This window comes from Sander vitreus, chromosome 21 (genome assembly GCF_031162955.1).
Source record: "Sander vitreus isolate 19-12246 chromosome 21, sanVit1, whole genome shotgun sequence".
NCBI classification, from domain to species: domain Eukaryota; kingdom Metazoa; phylum Chordata; class Actinopteri; order Perciformes; family Percidae; genus Sander; species Sander vitreus.
The window spans coordinates 27,038,462-27,059,840 of NC_135875.1; the positions used below are offsets into that span (position 1 = coordinate 27,038,462).

At 40.0% G+C, this 21,379-nt stretch overlaps 1 protein-coding gene across 2 annotated transcripts in view; it reads right to left on the bottom strand.

The window, feature by feature from the left end:
- Positions 1-3,284: 3,284 nt before the first annotated feature.
- exoc6 (exocyst complex component 6) overlaps positions 3,285-21,379 on the bottom strand; it is a 102,040-nt gene continuing 83,945 nt past the window's right edge. For both annotated transcript variants that reach the window (XM_078279717.1, XM_078279718.1), the window contains 2 exons: positions 14,180-14,292; positions 3,285-10,384 (listed from right to left, as the gene is read on the bottom strand). In XM_078279717.1, the coding sequence (XP_078135843.1) occupies positions 10,258-10,384; positions 14,180-14,292 (240 nt within the window). In that variant the 3' untranslated portion in view covers positions 3,285-10,257. The remainder of the gene's footprint in view (positions 10,385-14,179; positions 14,293-21,379) is intronic.

The following is a 21,379-nucleotide window of genomic DNA, read 5'->3' on the forward strand; positions in this document are numbered from 1 at the left end:
GGTGGCTGCTATCCAGTGATAATAGAGCTCTCCAAATGTCTCTCGCCTCATTACATCTGCGGCGACAGGGATCTTCGCTTTCAAACGCTGACCCAGGCCAAAGTTCACTTGCTGTTTCCCAGTTAGCATGTGTGGTGGGATACAGCGAGGCTCTGAGGGTGAGATACAAGATGACAGAAAACCTTCACAGAACAAGTGACGCTTCTGTCTTTGTGTGACTCTGTGTGTGTGTGTGTGTGTAAGAGAGAGAGAGAGGGAGGGAGAGGGAGGGGTAGAGCACCCATATCTAGATTGTGACTGGTGGTTCAGCTAAAGATGCGGAAAGTCTCTCAGCACCTTTGTTTAAAGGGTCAGTTATAAGACAAACATAAAGACAAACATTTTCTCAATTACCTCTAACCTTTACAACAGGTTAACCCTTGGTTGTATAGCTCACATGGATGAGAAACCAGAGCTGGAAGAGCCTCCAATGTCAGCAAGCATTATGATTTCCCATTTAAAAGCAACACTGGACAAAGAGGACTGGATGAAAACTGTGCCAACATCGTTCAACTAAAATTGGAAATGTCACTGGAAACAAAAACATGCTAAACCATTTGTGACAGCGTCACTGAAATTCACAGGGCTTGAGTGCCGCTCTAATGTTCCTTCACATGCATTGTTAAGTCTGTTGTGCCCCTCCTGTAAAAACCAGTATAAGGTGCTATTGTCTGGGAATTATCCAGTGCCTGGGTAGTTGCACTCACCACTGATGGATGGACCCTTCAGGGATACAGACAGCTACTGAACTGTGTAAAACTTGAACAGAGTGAATGTTGACGGAGCTTAAAATGAAGAACAACTGTTACATTTCAAGTCAAAAATCTTGAACCCAACTGTTGGCTCTGTTGATTTAAGTTCACTATAAATATGTTATTCTTGTCTTCATGGACATTTGTAAAACTGCCCTTATGTGACAATGTGCAGTTGTGTTAGTCTTTTGTAATAACCATGGAGCATCACTGATACTTCAGATATTTCAGACCTGTGTGTGTGTAATGTGTATAATAACAGAGTAAAAAAAAGGAAATGATATGTCATAAGTCTCCCTTTTCAAGGGGACACTGTTGATATACTAAACAGTTATTTTTTAATAAAGAAGTCAACATATTGCTTGGCACAATTGGGCAGAGAGGGAGATTATAAGTGGATTCATGTACTTTGGGCAGTGTTAAAACATTAGTCTGTTTGCACAACTAAAAGCTGCAAATTGATTAGCGTGCTCCAGTCCCTTTTGTTTTCCTCTGAGGTTTGCTGTCGTTGAGCTGAGAGGCACCTGATACATCTTGTGTACTGTTTCTTTTGTTTTCCCCGTTTTACCGAAAAAGTAATGAACAGTGACCCCCGAACTGGTGTATGAGCCATACCATGGCTTTTTGTACGGTTACACCCCTAATGATTACTGTTATAGAAATGATGGCCAAAACTACAAAAATAAGACCTTCCTTCACTGCGCTGCGGAGGAGGGTCTGGCTAGTCCACACAGCATTCCAGGATGGGGGAAAAACGTGCTCTGGTTTATTGGCATTTCTTTAAACCAATCACAACCGTCTTGGGCGGCACTAAGCCCCGGACACAATGATGGTACCTCTGCTTCTTTTTGGTCGTTCAACAGAAAACTCAGATTGGACAGATAGTCTAGCTAGCTGTCTGGATTTACCCTGCAGAGATCTGAGGAGCAGTTAACCATAGTCCTCACAAATCCACCAGATATATAATTTTAAAATTCCAACACAAAGAAAGCTGAAGGTGTGGGACATCCAGCCTGAAAAGAGGGATATTCGGCGGAATTTCCGGCAGCACCAGGACAATCCCAGAAATAATACGTCGTGGATATAGACTAGCTTGATATGGACCAGCCTTATAGTAGCACTAGAGAGAAGTTGTGTTGTCACCCAATCATTAGGTAATCATTAGGGGACTATGCACTATTACTCAGATACATCTTGTTAGAGAAAAATGCTGGACAGACAAACTCATATGCTGTCCACTGAGCTGTACTGGACCAAACAGTGTGCTTAACAACAAGCAGACGTTACTGTTGAATAAACCTTTATTACAGCACTCAAAATAAAAACAGCAAATTTCAGAAAACAACATCTCAGTCAGGGTCTTACTGAGAACAATGACAAAGGTAAAGCAAGGATTCCTTTGGATATCAAAATGTACCCTCTCTCCACTTCTGTGGAAGGCATGAAAAATGATCTCACATTCTTTTTCATTCCAATTGAAATAATCATTGACATACAAACAGTGTTAGGTAAAACATAAGTGTTATGTATGACTTTTAAAATCTTGATTTGTGCCATTATACCAGGAAACAGTTGAAACGCTGCCAAATCCAAAGACCCCAGATTATTCCTTTTGTACTTGAGAGTTCTGTTATGTGTGGATGTGAATCCACGACATTCAGATATTTCTTTGTCTCACATGAGAATATGTCACACATATTATATTAATAAAAATACATGTTGTCAAACTGTCAAACATTTACCTCAACTGCAGAAGGCCAGGCCTTCATTTCTAATTCTCTTGTTTTCTAAGTATACTGTACCATATTGTCCAACCCTGTTATATTTATACATTCTATTTTCCATTAAGATAATGAGAAAATGTTAATTGATTAGCGTTAATTCATGTATCTGTTGGCAAATACTGAAGTCAGTAAAATGTTCATCAACAACGTATTTCATTTTCCACCAAAATATTAAATCTTGCAATACAATATCTGCACGTAGTAACTACAGCATTTCTAAACTTTTTTTTAGGGTTCAGTATAGGCACTTACAGTACGACACCAGATGTATTAATTCACTTTTCACTGAAGCCATGATCTTTCCAGATCTTTTTGTTGCCTAAACCCAACCACACACACGTGTCACAGTCCTGCACTTTGTAAACATATCAGTAGTATATGATGTGAACTTCATTTCTTGGAGACAGGGTTGGGTTGTATATGAGTTAGAGCCCCCCCACCTTTTCTGATCTGCTCCTGTTTTAATTTGTTGTTCATATAAACTCAACACTCCCTCCATGTGTATGTGTTGTCTCAATAAAGTCAGTCATGCAATACTCACTATTCTGCTGCTCTCTTTGCCACAGACATACGGTTATCATACCCCAATCTAATATACTTTGCCATTTTCCAATCGTTTTTTAAGGAACTGTCAAAGAAAGTCAACACTTCCTGCAAAGTGGTTTCACATTTAAAGTCTTCCAGCCACACAAAGGGCATACTTCGTCCCTAAAGGCTTAAAATGTGAAACCCCTGCTGGGGATGTTGAGATGCCTTGACCGTAGCTTCAAAGTTAAAAACGTGATTTTTTTCCAACCTGGACCCCATGTCCCATGTTTTGTGTCTAAGTGACTGATGGGAACAACATTCTTTGAAATTGGCCTGGTATTCAGAAAGAACGCTGCAGTCGGCAGTGGCGAAATAAGCTACAATGTCAGTTATTGGGCAATTGCGCAGCTTCAATTACGTCCACAAATGTGCTTGTTTTGCCGCTGATATGCTTGGATAATTGTTCTGACAACATTATGTAAAGGATCCCTACAGTGGTTGACTTTTTGTTTAAGGGTTTAAGGGTTTATCTAGGGCTGGCGATATGGAGAAAATCAAATATCATGATATTTTTGACCCAATACCTCGATATCAATACCGCAACGATATTGTAGTGTTGATTATTGGTGGTTTCACAAAATATTTACACAATGAGATTTTTGATAAATAATCATCAGTAATGTGGATATAATGACTAAGTGGGTAAAGGGAAATAACAGAACAGTTACAACAGTCTGGTAAGTTCAGAAAATGACATCACTTTACTGTAATGCAGCCTTTAAAACCAGGAAAAGACAACACTTATGTAATATTACGATATCCAAAATCTAAGACGATATCTAGTCTCGTATCACAATATCAATATTGATATATTGCCCAGCTCTAGTAAGATCCCTTTTGCTTAACATGAAACAGCTCCATAATCGCTATCGCCAAACCCACCAGACTCCATTTAAATAAACAATACTTTTAGCGTGTATAGAGCCAGCATATCTCCACATGTAAATGGGTGAATTAAGGGTTTATTTCAACCAAACCAGAGTGGTGATTGTTGAAACAGTAGACACATGAACCAAGACGGCTTTTGATAGTTTTATTTAGTTTCTGTCAACTTTGAATGAAGTGTATTTTACAATGATAAAATTACGGTTTATTTATTTTGAATCTGGTGGGTTTGGAGATAGCGATTACGGTGATGTTCCCTGTTAACAAAAAGGATCTTACTCTTCAACAAAAAGGTCTATCTCTGTAGGAATCCTTTCTATAATGTTGTCATACACTTGGAACAATAATCCGAGCATATCAGCGGTAAAACAAGCACTTTTGTGGATGTAAATTGAAGGCGCGCAATTTCCCATTAATGTTACATTGTAGCTTGTTTCGCCGCTGACGGCTTATTTGCGGTAAAAAAAGAAAGTAAGAGCAGCAGAGTGTAGACTATGACATGATAGTTGCTGTACTGATAAAATAAGTAATGTGGAAATGTACAATATACTATGTGAGGCCTATATTTGTTAGGGCTGGCTCAGCTATTATTTGAGTCATTGTTTGAATGCTGGATGTTTTTGAGAATTTATGGCAGAATGGACATGAATGCATGGCCCTGTACACACCTCAAAACTAGGAGAACCAGTTTACACTCATGAGATGAAACCCAGACAGGAGGTGTGTGCACAGAAACCATTTGACTAAAACTGAATTTGGAACTGTCGTTTATTTTGGATAACATCTATGAGCAGTTAGTAGGAATCTTTAGGAGCAGTATTTAAATACTTCATATTGAAATGTTATACAGAGTCTATGCAAGAACATAATGTAGCATTTTTCATATCTTATCCATGCATGAGTGGAGAGAAGGTACCAACAAAAATCACTGAACTCCTCACACTGTACTCAACTGTGTTCACCAAGTAAGCAACAAATGCAAATTCAAACTCTTAGTAATTACATATTTACTTTAGGTGTTGATGGAGGTGCATATCACAGTGTCAACCTCCAATTCTGTTTATAGCAGACAAGCTGCTGTAATATTTTCTTTACAAAATATGCAGTATATACATTGGCATTTACAAGCAACTTTTTAAAAAAGGCAACAAAAAAAAGTAATCTAAAAGAAAAAAACTTCAATCAGTTTCAGTGCAAAAATGCCTTCTGAAAGTGGAGCACAGACTCAAAAACATAAACACAATAGAAACAGTTCCATTATAAAATGTTTGTCATCAGGAGTCATGTCCGGGTTTAAAATAAGCATCAACCTGCCTGCAAGGCTGTAAAGCAACCAATTCATTATTGCTGTGCTTTGTGAATATATGTGGGTTATGAGATTCTAAAGCATCATTTCACCCTGAGGAACAAAAAGAAAGAATTTAGAATGCAAGGTATTGAACTGTTAAATATATATGTATATATAATCACCAATGACATAACAATTTCCCTTCTGGGCCTTGTTTTCCAGTAAGCATGAATCAAGTAGTTTCAGAAGATTGTAAGACAAAACTGCCATTAACATCACATAAATAGTGTCCTTAAGCCTGCAACTGTAAGGATTTACAGAGGGAGGAAGAGGGCATGCACTGATGTCACCTTTTACATGATGATGACTCACCACCACTAAGTAGGGTTGGGTACTGAAACCCGGTGCTAATGTGGTACCGGTGCCTAAACGACCGTATCTACAGGACCGAATAACACAACAGATTTCGGTGCCACTGAAATGCCTGCGTTGCCCTCTTATGCTCCGAAACAGACGTGATGCTAGTTAACACTACACTTGGTAGCAGGTAACGTTAGCCTACCATTAGCTAGCAGCTGGATTAAACATGGTTAAAATGCTGACAGCTAAGCGGTGTAAAGTGTGACTGTATTTCCCTGTAGAGGATTCCAACAGCGAGACGTAACAGTCAGCAGCTGCCGTTGTCGGACAAACAACACAGTTGTTCACTGAAACTGGTAGCCTAAGCATCGCGATGCATTCAAAGTTATTGTAAAATACCCTTTTCCCATCTGGTGGTTGTTTGGTCATTGTTATAAGTTATTATTACATTATTAACTAATTTAATTTGGGCCATAAGGCCTTAGCAGTAAACAAGCCGTGCTTCCTTTTCTGTCGGTTCAGGCACCGGCACCTTTTTAAAAGTATCACTTTAGCCCCGGTATCTGAAAAAACCCAAACGATACCCAACCCTACCACTGAGTGGCCAGACACTGCTGTGGCTGCTATGAATGAGAACAGCTGTGATACTCGGAGGTAAACAAAAAGTCTCGTACAAGTAAAGTTCATCAGATTTAACTAGGATGTGTGCGACGTGCCAGTTGGTCTATGGATATTAAAATCTGCCGGGAAGTTCATAGCCCATTTCCACCTAGTATTAACATGTGTTCTGTATCTGGATAATGACATCTGATCATGGACCTGTGCAATCATATTAAGAGATGTTCTCATTTAGATTCTTCCACACTGTGATCAGTTAAACATAGAATGTCCGTGTCATGTAAATTTCCTCTTCTATCCATGTCCGAGCAGCCGTAGATTGAGTAGATTGAGATTGTACGTGTCGACCTATGCAGATATTGAAGAGAAACGTGTGCATTCACTGTCTGTGTCTGCAGTAGTTCTGAAGTATAGACGAATCACCGTGATGTCACGCAAAACACAAAAATCACTTCCGGGTAGACAAATGGCAGTAGTTTTGAATTGCAGAGATAAATGAAGTCGGCAAACTTGTTAATTTCTGACGTCATTTTCAGCCGTAACTGTAACATTTAAAGATATATAGTTAAACATGTAGGTCCGACCTATCTGTGGTCTCTGCTGTGGTTATTCTCTGTTCTGTGTTGCTTTGCTAGTGTCTTTGATATCTAGCGACCAGCTGTTCGGACTGACTGCTAGTTTGGGTGGTGTCATTTTCTTTAGTCTGGGGCCCAACAGGTAAAATAGCTCTCCAAACTAATGTTAGTTAAAGTGTTGACATATGAAAGCATCAAACATGCATTTTAGATGAAGGAGATGAGAGTATATCCAGCTGTTCCCATTTGCTCTGCACCATTAAACTGTATCTACGGGACACAGGAGTTTTCTACCCAGAAGTTAATGTAAACAAACAGTTTAGTATATATATGTCTATATCTGGCTGTAAAGTAGTTACTTAAAGGGCCGATAAACTCAAAACAGACACAGACAGTGGATATGGCTTACACAAGGTGTCTACATAGCAACGTGTGATTTCCCATTTACAGTCATAAATTGTCAATTGTCATTGTGAGGCCCTGTGGACATAAAAAGATGTCGCGAGTACAAATAAAATACAATTTGAGTTTATTAAGGTAATCAGAGCCAGTGGAGTAGCTTGCTAGCACTAGTGCTAGCTCCTCTGACCCGTCTGATTTCTTTCTTAATCTTTCCAAAACGGTACAGATGTCTTTTACACGCAGCTGAGATCTGACCACAATACACCTCCAGAGGTGGTCCGGCTGATCCAATCACATTCTGATAGCTTTGTGTTCTACTTACATGTACACCAAACATATCCAGATACCGATTGCATGGTAATACCAGATGTCAATTTCCTGTGACCATGGTGAATTTCTCATACATATGGTAACATCTCATGCAAACCCTCCATGAGGATTGCTTCATGCATTGGTCACTATGACACTCCAAACCAGAATCCTTATCAGTTCCTTGGAGCCTTTGCTGACCAAACCCAGATGTGTCCAGATGTGTCCACATGTACAATCTAATACAATCCAGTACAACAACCTGCAATTACCAAGCCCATGTCTGCATGAATGTGTGTGTTGTTGTAACAGATTGAATTATTTGGTGAAGTGTTAAGTTTTGTTGTCCAACCTGTGTGTGCACATAAGATGGACCAAATCATTTAAAAAGCCACTTTCCAGGGTTAGGGTAAGGGTCATTTTTTAACATTTTCATATGCCAAAAACATGTGAAGACTCCAACTACAATCTGGGTGTCAAAGTCTCACCCCCATTACCGCTCTCTGCCATGTGTGGTGTTCGCACACACACTGAACTCCTCCGTGTTGAGTCACTGTGAGGCTCCGTCTCAAGGGGTGGGCGTAAATGTTCAATGTGAGGCAGAGAAGAGCAAACAGCAAGCAAAGCCACCAAGGAGTTCAACAAAATTTCACTTTTTTCATGAACATCGGTCTTTCAAGACGTCATCATCCACTCATCTATTCCTCCCTCCATCCTTGAGCTCAGCTTCACTTTGTTTCAGCACACACACATACCCAGTAACGGCTGAAGTATTGAGACAATGAGATGAACTTGGTCTTAAGTCTTGGTCAACTTTCTGGCTTTGGTTGATCCAATTGTTGTCAGGACAGTTTTAAACGGAAAATTAGAAAAGTCAACGTCATACTCAATATCTGTACAGTTATGAAAGAAAAAACTACATATGTGAATGCTCTCAGTAGTTAAATCAGTTATTACAAGGGAACGTGTTTATAGCACTCACTTGTGTCTCATGATTGACTGTAAACTACGTCCTGTCTTCAGTAGAGCAGTTTATACTCTGACACAGCAGGCTTACTGTATATAAAATGGCATGATGCAACACATACAGGATCATTTGTGATTGATCAAGCAAAGGGCCGCAGGTCGGAGTCGAACCTGCGGCCGCCACATCGAGGAGTAAACCTCCGCACATGGGCGCGCGCTCCACTTAACAAGCTGGAATCAGAGATTTCCTGACTTTTTTTCTTAAAGAATGACTCAATGCGATTATTGGATTAGCAAAATAGTTGGCGATTAATTTCATAGTTAATAATAGTTGACAAGTAATCAATTAATCTTTGCAGCCCTAAATGAAATGCATTGATTACGGTCTGAAATAACAGTATTTTAATATGACTCAACATGGAGCTTCATTATGACGTCAGATCCAAAGCCAGCATGCACTTAGGAAACTGGGTTACAGTAATCTACAGTTTTCTTGGTTCTTGGTTTCCATACTAGGTGTAGAGAATAACAGAACCTGATATATTTCTCCAGACAGATTTCTCCTGGAGAAAGACTTCTCTTATTTGCTGCATGTCTGCACAGAGTTTACAGTAACCAGATTGCTACTTTGATGACCTGCATAACCTGATTTCTCAGAGTAAACTTGTGTGTGTAAATGTACTTTTTTTTTTTTTTTTGTTTACAGCTTTTAACATGCGACCAATGTCAAACAGATGCACAAGTGGTTGAAGTGGAGATGTTGGCTGGATTGGTGAATACTGAGCTACAGCCTATAGTGTAGTTTTTTTGCCTATCATCATTTTATCTACAAGACGTTCATCAGACACAAGAAACGTTTTTTTTTGTTTCAACTGAATAACTTGATCAGTAGATTACCAATAGCTTGATCTCTGTAGATTAACAATTATTTTGTTATTCTTTAGATTGAAATGCCAGAATATACATTCCATATTCATCCAAGGAGGACAAAAATGGAAGTGGAAGCATGTTGAATGTATAACATGGGTTTCTGATTGGACTAAAGGACATGTTTTATCCTCTTTACTTGGGGGCAGAAAGTGTTGACCTTTGAGCTCATTGTTCCAGTACTTGTGAGTGCCCCTTCCCCTGCTGTACCAGTCTCCCTCTGCAGCTACAATCATTACTCTTACTAAAGTACAAAACATAGTTTGTCTTATCATAGCCATTAAAAATACTTTACAAACATTTTACTGTTCGTTCCTGTAAAGCATACAGTAAACTGTTTAGTATGTGTTATTTACATTGAGTATTCATTCAGGTATAACAGTAAGGAGGGGATATGGCTCTGTGTGTCTGTGTGGGTGTGTGTGTGTGTGTCGTATTTGCTAGGAGTCTGCTCCCTGCATGATTTGTACAGTGTATGTATTGCTGTGCCTTTATGTGATGTGTGGGTATGTAAGCGATCTGTCCCTTTTGTTTGTACAAGTGTGTGTGTAAATTCCCGGGAGCGGCTCTTCTGTATGCCACTGCCATGTTGTGTGTTATCACTTCATTACATCTGCGAACATCTCTTTCCTCTGTGAGTGTGTTGGCAGTTGAGTGTGTGCATGTGTCTGCATGCATGTTTCATTCTTTACATCTCTTTGTGACACACATTACTCCTGTGTGTGTGTGTGTGTGTGTGTGTGTGTGTGTGTGTGTGTGTGTGTTTAGGAGGACATGCCGTTGACCAGGCTCCTCAGCTGTTTGACCACAGTCTCTATCAGTTTCTGTTTGTCTCTGTCGTTCTTCCTGAACTGAGAGAAGATGTTGTTCTTCTTACTGGTGTCCTTCATCCTGGACAGAGACAGGGACAGAGACAAAAAGACAAGTCAGACAAATGTTTTCTCTCAGCAGTGTGCTCACTTGCTTGCTGCTCTTTATGGGATTATTAATATTTATGTTTGATTGGTTACTTTTCCATCAGTGACATGAGACACTGATATATCAGAATTACATGCATTGGAAGGATGAACAATTTCTCAATTGGTGGAGATGGAAGACTTTTCTTTTGCACATGGAAAGTTAGGGCACATTTAGGGTGCTTAACACCTAACCTGTGTGGTTCAGTTAAAACAAACTCTGGTGCGTTTGCCCGTTTAGTTGCCAATCAAACTCAGGTGTGGAGTAAATGCCACCTGAAAAGGAGGCTCTCAGTCTGCTTCAAAGCAGGCTCTGGTGCTTTGAAAGCAAAACGAACCAGCCACAGGATTTTAAGAGGATATATATTAGATTAGATAGACTTCATTTATCCCAAATTGGGAAATTTCATTGCTACAGCAGCAAAGTATCAGACACACAGCACACATGCAGAATATAGAAGAAATAATAAATAGGATAGAATACAAGAACAACTATTCATAAAAATAAAGAAAAAAGGAAACAATCTACAAACGTATATACAAGTTGGCAATAAAAATGTACAACTACAATAACATTTATAAAGATGTAAGTAAAACCTATGTTTGTGCAAGTTGCACTTAGTGCAGTATTGTGATGCATATCAGTCTTATCTTAGTGATGAAGTTGTATTATATATATGATTTCAGCAGTAACTCAAAAGCTAAACTACTATTACATCTATCTGACAGTGAACTCTTAATAAAGCGGTCATCCAATCTGTATAACAATAAATGACCTATATACAAGATCATTTTGTAATCATGGTTTGTTGCCATGTGAGTGCAGGGATTTTCCTGATGAGAGTGAAAAAGAGTTAAACATTTTCAAATGATGCAATATCATTTCATCATCAGTGTCAACCTTTTGCCTCATGAACAAGTTCTCTGTTCAGCTTTGGGAGACACAATTCTGTGTACAGACGCTTGAACATGTTTTTTTTTTAAGCTGCACTTAAGGCTCAGTGGGAAGGCTTACTAGCCTTATCACTGAGATCTGGGCTCAAGATGCTAGGCTTTAAAACGGAGCTCATGCAGTTTCAAACCATGAGCCACTAGACAAGTTTTCCAGTTTAACCCAAATATGTGCACACAACTATGGTTAAGTAAGGTGGGGCAAGGTTCAAGCAGGAAACCACAAAAAAAAATCGCATGGATGTTTATTATGCGTAAATTTATCAAAAAATGGCATTTAACCATAACACACGCACACACACATATATATATATATATATATATATATATATATATATATATATATTAAGTCACTATTGTACTGAGCTAAAGAGGAGCCAAACTCTATACTGTGAATGAGGTAGAACCAGAGATGATCGGAGCATGCATGAAGAAGACCAAAGAACAGCAGCGAGGAAGCTGCACCTACCCCCTGTAGACTCTGAGGAGCAGCAGTTAGCAGCAGCAGAACGACAGCAGAGAGAAGAAGATTTAGAGGAACAGAAAAATTAGGGCTGTACCTGAATATTCAACTATTCCCAAGTTGGGTAGGTATGCAGTTTTTAATTTTGGGATTGTTGTTCTCCCTCAATACCGTAGAATGACAGAATCCTTAACATTGAATGCCTTTCATTAAAGCTAAAGACAAGTGTTACAGCGCAGTGATTTCATTTCAGCTCAGTGTGAGTACGGAAGGCTTGTATCATGTGGACGCGCCGACAGTTTGGTTGTCATTACTTAGCAACATAGTTTCACGACAGTTTGTGAAATTGTCACGTTATTTTTAATCTATTGATTCATGTACAAGAACACGTTTTTTTCGTGGTGGCCAGCACAAAATGGGAACCATCTATATGGATGTTGGGTTTAGGAAAAGATGAACGGGGGAAGCAAACGTTACACCCCGGGACACGATCCGCTGTCTCTGGGGGACACGCGACGACAACAACGGGACGGCGGAGGTTGGGTTTAGGAAAAGAACAACAGGGAAAAGACGCCTAACACGGCGGGAGACGGCTGCGGGGGACGTGCGACAATAAGGTGACGGATGTGATTAGGAACACAACAACAGGGAAACAAAACGCCACATGCAGGCCACGATCCCCGGTCTCCTGGTGAAAGTCCTGTGTTGTTTGACCCATCCACCACCCCGACCAACCTCCTTATGCAGATTTTCAGCATTTCATACTACTCACTACCGTAGTCGTGCTGTGATCACGAAATATGCTTCCCATTGAAATACATTACTTTACATTTTCGTGCTGGCCACCATGACAAAAAACGTGCCCGTGTACACGAATCAATAGATTAAATAACGTGACCATTTCACGAACTGCCGTGAGACTGGGTTGTACTTAGAATTCGTCATGGGGGAGACAGAAACTACGCTCTATAGCTTTAAGCTGAGCAAACATGCATGCAGGCTCCACTGTGGTGTTTTTAGCCGCTGGCTATAACAAGTGTTTGGAGTAACGTGTTAAAGTAACGCAATTAGAGTAATGTATTACTTTTTGCTGTAACACTAATATAACGCATTACTGATACAATTTGTTAGTGTATCAGACAATCGCATGAAAACCTCTAAGAAATCAGACAAAGGAATATGTGTTAGCACACTAACATTTTTCTAAATATGAGAATACCTGTGGTGACACACGTTGTTGTTTCTCATACATCATCATAGTTATGACACCTGTTCTGGATTAATCCAAAAGCAATCTTGGAACTCGTCAACAAGTCTTTCCTTATTAGTGTCTGAAGTGATGGGTAATAACCACCCACACCGGAACATCCTTACCCCGATTTTCCACTGGGCGCGCCTGTGCTGCATTCTGGTTTTGGTCCGTCCTCCGCCACGCGCCGTACCACACCGGGAGCGTCTCAGAAGCGGAGTGCCTTGCTGCCCGACTTGCAGATTATATTGTCTCTACTTTGAACTTTACAGAACAATCAGGTGTTTATTAAACTAGTATCTACCTTCCACTCCAGGCTCTCCTACAGTTAACTCAATACCTTCTCTTTTCTGGTGTTGTCCTTATAAAAAAGAGATCTATTATGTTTTTCCACCTCCAAGATGACTCTCTCGTTGTCCGTGGCGTTGTAGAGGAGACATATACATCATTGGGGGGTGTTTTGCTAAACTGACTGGATACTCTCGCTGTTTCCCTTCCTGCCCGGCTGTCTGAACGCCCCGCGGCTCGCGTGAAGATAGATCTGACATGTATCTTTAGCGGAGCGGAGAGCCACCTCATGCACGCTTCTGGGACGCGCCGTGACACAGCTGGTGGATTTTCACGCATTAACTCGAATGGCCGCGATTGCTCGCAGGAGCTGCAATGTGCCCGGAACGCAGCGCAGACGCGCCCGGTGGAAAATAGGGGTTATGTAAACAAATGTTCTGGTGAAGCTGCTTCTGTGTTATTAAATGGATCTCTATTTCTATTTTCAATTTGTGCGTTAAACAAAAAGAAGGAGAAGCGCCGGAAACTTTATAAAAAATGTTTGAAATTCTGTTTGAATTTGCACAACATTTGGATGGAAACTTGATAGCTGTTAAGTCAAAAATCCTAGCATTAATACTTTAATACATTAAGACGTTTTTGCCAAATTTGTTTCTGGGTGGCATTTCATTTACTCTACCAGCACACCCACATCCTAAACCTCACCCATGCATAAATAGGGCCTTTAAAAAGTGATGTTGAAATATTGTAAACAGGTCCACAATATCTGATCCACTCACTTCTCCAGTAGAGCCAGGGCAGTGGCTGGGTTCACTCTCAGGTATTTGGAGGTTGGTTGGCCATAGTCTGCCAGGTAAGTTGACCAGTCCCACACCATGAACAGATCCAGGAGCTATAAAACACACAGAGACATACAGAACATAACAGAACCTCACTTCAGAGAATCTCAGAGGAACAGAGGAAGATTTTGTGGTTGTTTTTTTTGCTTTTATTTAGGGCTTTTTCCTTTATTTAGAACAGCTGAAGAGAGACAGGAAATGGGGGGGGCGACACCCAGCAAAGGGCCTCAGGTCGAATTTGAGCGGCCGCTGGCAAGGCCTGAGCCTACATGGAATATTGAGGCTGGCAGCACGTGAGTTTGGTTGGGGAAGGTTATGAAGAGACTGACGTGATGTTGTTCACATACAAATCCTACAGCATGTCAGGTGTGGCAGAATAACTACAGAGTTTTAGACAGGATTGTTTGGGAGGCAGTCAAATGCTCCATCCAAGAGAGAACATTTTTGTTTAAACCAATTTGTGAAAACTGTAAACTCAGTGAGTTCTACAAAATGAATTTAAAATTGAAAATATATGTTAATGTATATATTTGTAAGATTTACACTACTGTTCAAACATTTGTAATCAGCTGTTATATTGATGTTTTTTCTTCTTCTACACTAAGTACAACCTTTGTGAACCATGCGCCTGGCGCATCGACCCTTTTTTCTGCCGTTAAACTAGCAAAAGTGGATTCGTACACGCCCTAAACGCACCTGCACTAGGCGCTTCACGCCGTGCGCTTAGATCGTTAAAATAGGGCCCTTTTGTGTCAGGGGATTCCAAACTTTTGAATGGTCATGTATATTAGAACCGGAAACTCATTAGATCCGTGATGCTGTTTTGCCCTCATTGTTCTTTGTGATGTGTGCTGCAAGTGATGTATTGTAACCCTGGTGTGCTGAGTCAGCACTGCGCCACAGTTTCAAGATGGGCACCCAAGATTAGTGTCACCAATTTAGTACTCAATAGTACTGACTGGTAGCCAAGGCTGATGTTATGTGTTTCCTTCCGGATTAGGGTCACGTGATGGGGATCAGAGAAGGACACGTCGTGACAGATAAGACCCAATCAGGAAGGGAACGCATCTCCGTTTTCATCCGTCCAGAGTAAAACGGGGTCTGCAACATTTTCAAATGTCTCAGTTTAAGGGGTTCGAAAACACCGGAGTAGTGTGGACTAGGGCTGCTCGATTATGAAAAAAAGAAAAATCATAACCATGATTATTTTGGTCAATATTGAAAACACGATTATTTAACACGATAAGTCATTGACTTTTGGAAAGATGTTGGCAAACACTGGCAACTGTGAGTTTTCCCTTTTATACTTTTCATTCAGAACACAACACAAAATAAGAGTTTACTTTGCAAAAACATTATGTGCAAAATAATCGTTTTTCTCAATTACTGTTTTTGGGATCATTAGGAGCCAAAAAGTTGTAATCACGATTACATTTTTTATTAATTCCACAGCCCTAGTGTGGACACTAGGCATAAATGTAGCAAAATTTATGCATTTAAAAACATAAATGTTTCAGTGTGGATGTAGCCTTAGATTGACAAGAATAGAACAGAATTGATTGGCTGAGAGGACAGAAGTCAGCCTCACCATCTCCTGTAAGGTTACAGTAATCCTGAAACCCTGCCGTAGATACCCTGCACATTGTTACAGAAACTGTGAACATGTGTCTTTTGCATCAAAACGGAGCGGCGTGAGAGCTGTGTTAAAGCCAGGTCAGGAGCAGGGACAGATAATGTGATGATGGTAAACACTTGTGTGTGCTGTAGGGCTGCACAATATATAGTTGTTGTTTTTTTTATCGCAATATTAACTGCCGCAATAAACATATCGCGAAAGGCTCATTCATCATTCATGCATTATTGCACACTCTCACTTTATTGTCTGTTATGCTCCATTGCATAGTGGCGGAGGGGTGTATTGTACTGCATTACTGCCCTACTACTTACACATTACATTGCACAAACTATTTATTGATTCAATATTATTATTTTTGGTTGATTCTTTACTGTATTCTGTATGTTTATATTTTGGGTAGTTAATGTGTAACTTGTCTTGCACGTTTATGCTTTGTCTTGGCCAGGTCCTCGCTGCAAATGAGAATTAGTTCTCAATCGGTCTACCTGGTTAAATAAAGGTTAAATAAATAAATAAAAGTAGTTTTACAGTAGAAAACTGCACTTTAAACTATAACTGTCAATCTTTTTTTAGTGCTGCCTTTTTTAATTCAATTCAATGTTCAGTGTGTTCAATGAAAGAATGTTGGAAATGATTTCCTTTCATTTGTTGTAAATTCAACAAGCAATTTGGAATTTGGAGTAATATCGCGATATTCAACAATGTTATAGCATATCGCATGTGTTCCTCAGATGGTGCAGCCCTAGTATCCTGGGTCACTGCGGCGCTCCGTAGAGAAAAGAAAAGACAGAAGAGTGAGAGCTGCAGAGAGAAGGGAGGGGGGTTCTGCTGTTTAACATGATGAGAGTTAAGTGAGAACAGGAACATTTAAAATGACCCCCCAACGACCCCTGGTTAACCTGATGGAGATGGACCCCCCCCACCACACACACACACGCACACGCACACACACACACACACACACACAGTGTATGCTAATGTCATAGGGTGAAACAGCTGGGTGTTTGGGTCATGTTGAAAGAGCAGTGAAAGAACAGCTTAGTGATAATAGCATTATTCAGCTGACTGAGAGACTCCGACACAGAGAGAGGCTTAGCAACAATGGCATTATTCTCACCTGGAGCTAAGTGATGAGCCACGAGCAGCCATCTTAATCTGACACTCGCCGAACAATCAGCAGGATCTAACTGATTTAGCTCCAGCTGGTTACAACTTGGTCCTATCAGTTATGATAACGGAGTTGTGTGCACACAGTTTTCCTGTGTAGTGAGGTTTCAGGTGCGCTCACCACAGCCCGACGCATCCTGGGTTTTTGAAACCAATACCAATATTCCTCAAACGTGATACATGATAGGACAACAATATATCATCCGCTATGTAAATAAGGATCCCTTAAATTTGGTTATTAAAGAATTGTGATAAAGATATGTAGAGAACGGGACATTTCAGAGTAACAATAATGTTTTCAGTGCTCTGTAGTGGACAAACTATGTAATGGAGACCGTTTCTAAATAACCTCAATCGTATCTTTGGCATTTCTCTACTGACATTTCTTGTTATTTCCTGGCTGACAAATGCACCTTCACCTATATAGCCGTCATACATTGCTGATGATATCCGCCTGCTAGCAGGGCTCTGATGCTCACTTTCAGTGGTTTAGATCACCTCGACTAACTGTTGTCTTGTCAACAACTTGATCATCTTCTTGCCTTTATCAAATTCAGCGATGCTACTTTACTGACTACCAAATCATCATAACTGATCAAAGCCATGGCCAAACCAACGAAAACAAAAGCCAAGCTGGGGGTAGCCTTAAACAGCTTAAGTCATGTCAAATTAAAACACAGCCAGATCAATGTGAAGTTTTGCGGCTTGGAGTAAATGTGCCGGCGTTTCCTTTTGTTCAACTTTGGACACAAAAATCTGATGATGATAAATCAGTAAAATATTTGAATCATGTGTTGTGAGGCTGTTTTCCTTCTATGCATGTGTTTTGTTCGCAGTGTGCAGTAAATCATCTAGGATAGGCTGTTTACTTGTCAAAATAATGCAGCCTGCAGAGGCTAATTACCCCCACAACAGAACTGTTTCTCAATATCCAAGCCCATCCAGGAGAATCTCATTCACACCACTCCACTCTGTCACATACATCTGACAGATGACCCCATATGCAGTGAAGACAACAATCAGTGTAATCTGGTAGGATTCTGCTGGGCGAGCTGAGTCATGTTATCATAGGAGTGAAATAGTAAACACTTCTGGGAAATATTCAGCTTTTGGCTTCAGAGGCATAGAGAGAGACAGCCTGTGTGTGTGTGTGTGTGTGTGTGTGTGTGTGTGTGTGTGGAGCACAGTCAACGGTCACTGTGGAAAGGCCGACTAGTAAAAGTACTGGAAAAGATCTACTGGGAGGCAAAATAGTTTTTTTAGGGGGGCTGGGTACACCATTAGAGATAGGGTGTGAAGGCCTTCCTTGCGCAGCGTACTGCCACCGCAACCTTAGATCTGGATAACCAGCGGAAAATTGGTGCTTAGCACAAACTGCAAGTTTGGGAATATGATGAGAAATGTTGAACATACTCTGTTACATCATTTTATATTTGGTATTTTCCCAATGAAAGTTGAGCTATATTTGCTATGGGCCCAGAACTCAAACCACCAAACGGTTTCATTAAAGGTGCTGTAGGTAGTATTAGGGCTGGGCGATATGGAGATAATCAGATATCACAATATTCTTGACCAAATACCTCAATATCGATATTGCGGCGATATTCTAGGGTTGACAATTGGTGCTTTAACAAAATATCTTCACACTTAGATTTTAGATAAATAATCATCAGTAATGTGGACATCATGTCTAAGTGGGGAAAGGGCAAATAATAGAACAGCTAGCCTGGTAAGTTCAGAAAAGTACATCACTTTACTGTAATGCAGCCTTTAAAACCAGTAAAAGACACTACTTATGTCATATCACCATATTACGATATCCAAAATCTAAGACGATATCTTAGTAGTATGTTTTTTTTCTGAAGAACAGATTGCTTCATTTTCAAAACACTTTCACTAAACATTAGAGCTGCAACCGAGAAGTGACGGAGGTTAGGCTGAGGTGAATGTTTATGATTAACAGAAAGAGCCTGAGTGGAAGAAAAAGAGAATGAGCTGTGTGTGTGTGTGCGATTTCCCAAAAGGATAGTGTTGGATAAATCATCGTCCCTGTGACATTAAACCATGTGTTGTTGTGAAACTCCTTGGTTTCCCCTTTACTTTCAGTGACCCTACGTGTCAGGGCGTTCTGAAACGCTAGAAATCCCTCTCTGCTTTCCTTTTCTTTATGCACTTGTGAAGCTTCACTTTGGAAGCTTCACACTAGATACTATTGTCTCATTGACTTGTATTGTTTTGTATAAAAGTAGTTATAATGGAAGACGAAGCCATTCTCCCTTTCACTATGGGCTTGTCAGTAGAGACTGGTGGTACAGAGGTGAGAAAAGGTAAACTCTAGGTCTAACTAGATCACTTTTACAATGGGTCTTACTCCATGTTTACACCTTAAACAGCCTGCATGATGGCTCTATGTTGAGTGGATGAGGGCCTAGTGTGAAGCTTAAACTGCATATAGAGCCCATGTCACACATGCTGGCTTCATGTGTGAGACAGTAGCTCAATGGTGTTTTAAGCCCCCAACGTCTCCTTCCAGGCAACGCTGCGACCGTTAACTTCAAGGCACCTAACCAAAACACAGAATTTGCACCTTCCCGGAGCATGTGGAGGAGGCCACTAGTACACTTTTTAGGGCAATGGGGTTGAGGGGTTACTCGAGGCGCTTCCTTAGAGGTATAAAGGCGGAGGTCACCGGCAAGTTTAAAAACAAAGAAGAAACCATCATCCAGCCGTCCAACTCCTTCCCCTGGTAATTACCTACTCAGAAATTCTGAGGAATTTTATACCTACCATCAAAAGGAATTTCCAGGGGGCGGGCGGTGATTGTGACGTGCTAAGGGACTGCTGTATGATCGCCGCCTACAGGAGGAACAAAAATCTAAAAGATATTTTAATTCACACAAACTTAAATAAGAATACTGACCCTAGAGAAGCGCTTCAGGGTTCGGATGTTGGTTTTATACGTCTCCCCCACATTTTTAATCCATATAGCAAGGTTGGTTTTAACCCGGGACAGGTCCTGCAGCACACTACCATCAATGTGGTTTACGCAATTAGGTGCAGGTCCTGCCACAGACTGTATGTGGGGGAGACAAGGAATGCCTTATATCTTAGAATCAAACAACACCAGTACATTTTAAATAAGGGCGATGACACAACTGTTTTATATGAACAGTTTAAACTCCATGCCTCCCAAAATGTACAGAGCATCATGGGCCTGGAGAGCAACAGAGCCTGGACCACGGCTCAGCGTCGGGCGGCGGAGAGGAAGTGGATCCATTTCTTAAAAACCATAGACCCTACGGGTCTGAACGAAAAATACTAAATGGATCTACTTCTCTTTTTAATCTAGTTTTTACAACACATCTTGTTTTGAATATTTACCTCCCACTGGTTCCCTCTCTCCTTAAGTTTCACCTGGACCTCCTCTGCAACGCATCAAATCTAACTGTTAACCCCCCCCCGCATGCCTTCTTTTCCTTTCTGTTTTTATTTGTTTTCTATTTTTATGACCTTTGTATTGTTTTGTATTAATTTTAATTGGTAAAATATGTCTATATATGTCTTTTAGTATGCTTTTTAGATTATATTATTCCTTCCTCTTTTCCGGGGTTTAGTTTTTACCTGTAGAGGGGGTTCTATCTAAGAATTTAAATGATTATTTTCCCCACTGTTTTAAATAAATATTTCAAATATGCCTTGGTTTACCTCTTGTACATTTTTTTCCTGCCTTATTTATATTTGAATAATTTTATTGTACTTTTATCTTCCTTGCTAAATATTTATTATGATTATACAACGGGAATTACTTACCTGAGATTTTAACATGATAAAACACATTAACAGTGTGATTTTATTCAATGATGTATGTTTATGGCACTTTTTACTTATGAAGCACTTTCTTTGAAAACACTTCCCTTTACTAATATTAAATGGTGTGTGTTTATATATTTTTGTAAAACTCAAGGGTAAGTAATTCTGACAGTATTTTAGATCTTTTAAATGTGTTTAATTTAACTATCCTTTTTACGTATTTATTTTGACGTTGATTAATATAGATTCTTTTTAAATATTGGGACAGAATTTATTTTAGTATTCTGATACCGGGCTACTTATTTAAATAATTCTATAAATATATTTTATTTACTTAATAAATGTCTACGGGAGAGATGCCAGGGCTTGTGTGGAGGTAACCTTTTATTTTAACCGAACATGTTGTTTTTTTTAAAGAGGTTCTTTAAGTGTTTTTATTTACACAATATATATCCCCTTGTGCTAGTGCCCCCCCGTAACGCCTATCCCAGGCGTTACGTTTTAACCCAAAAACCTAACCATTGCCT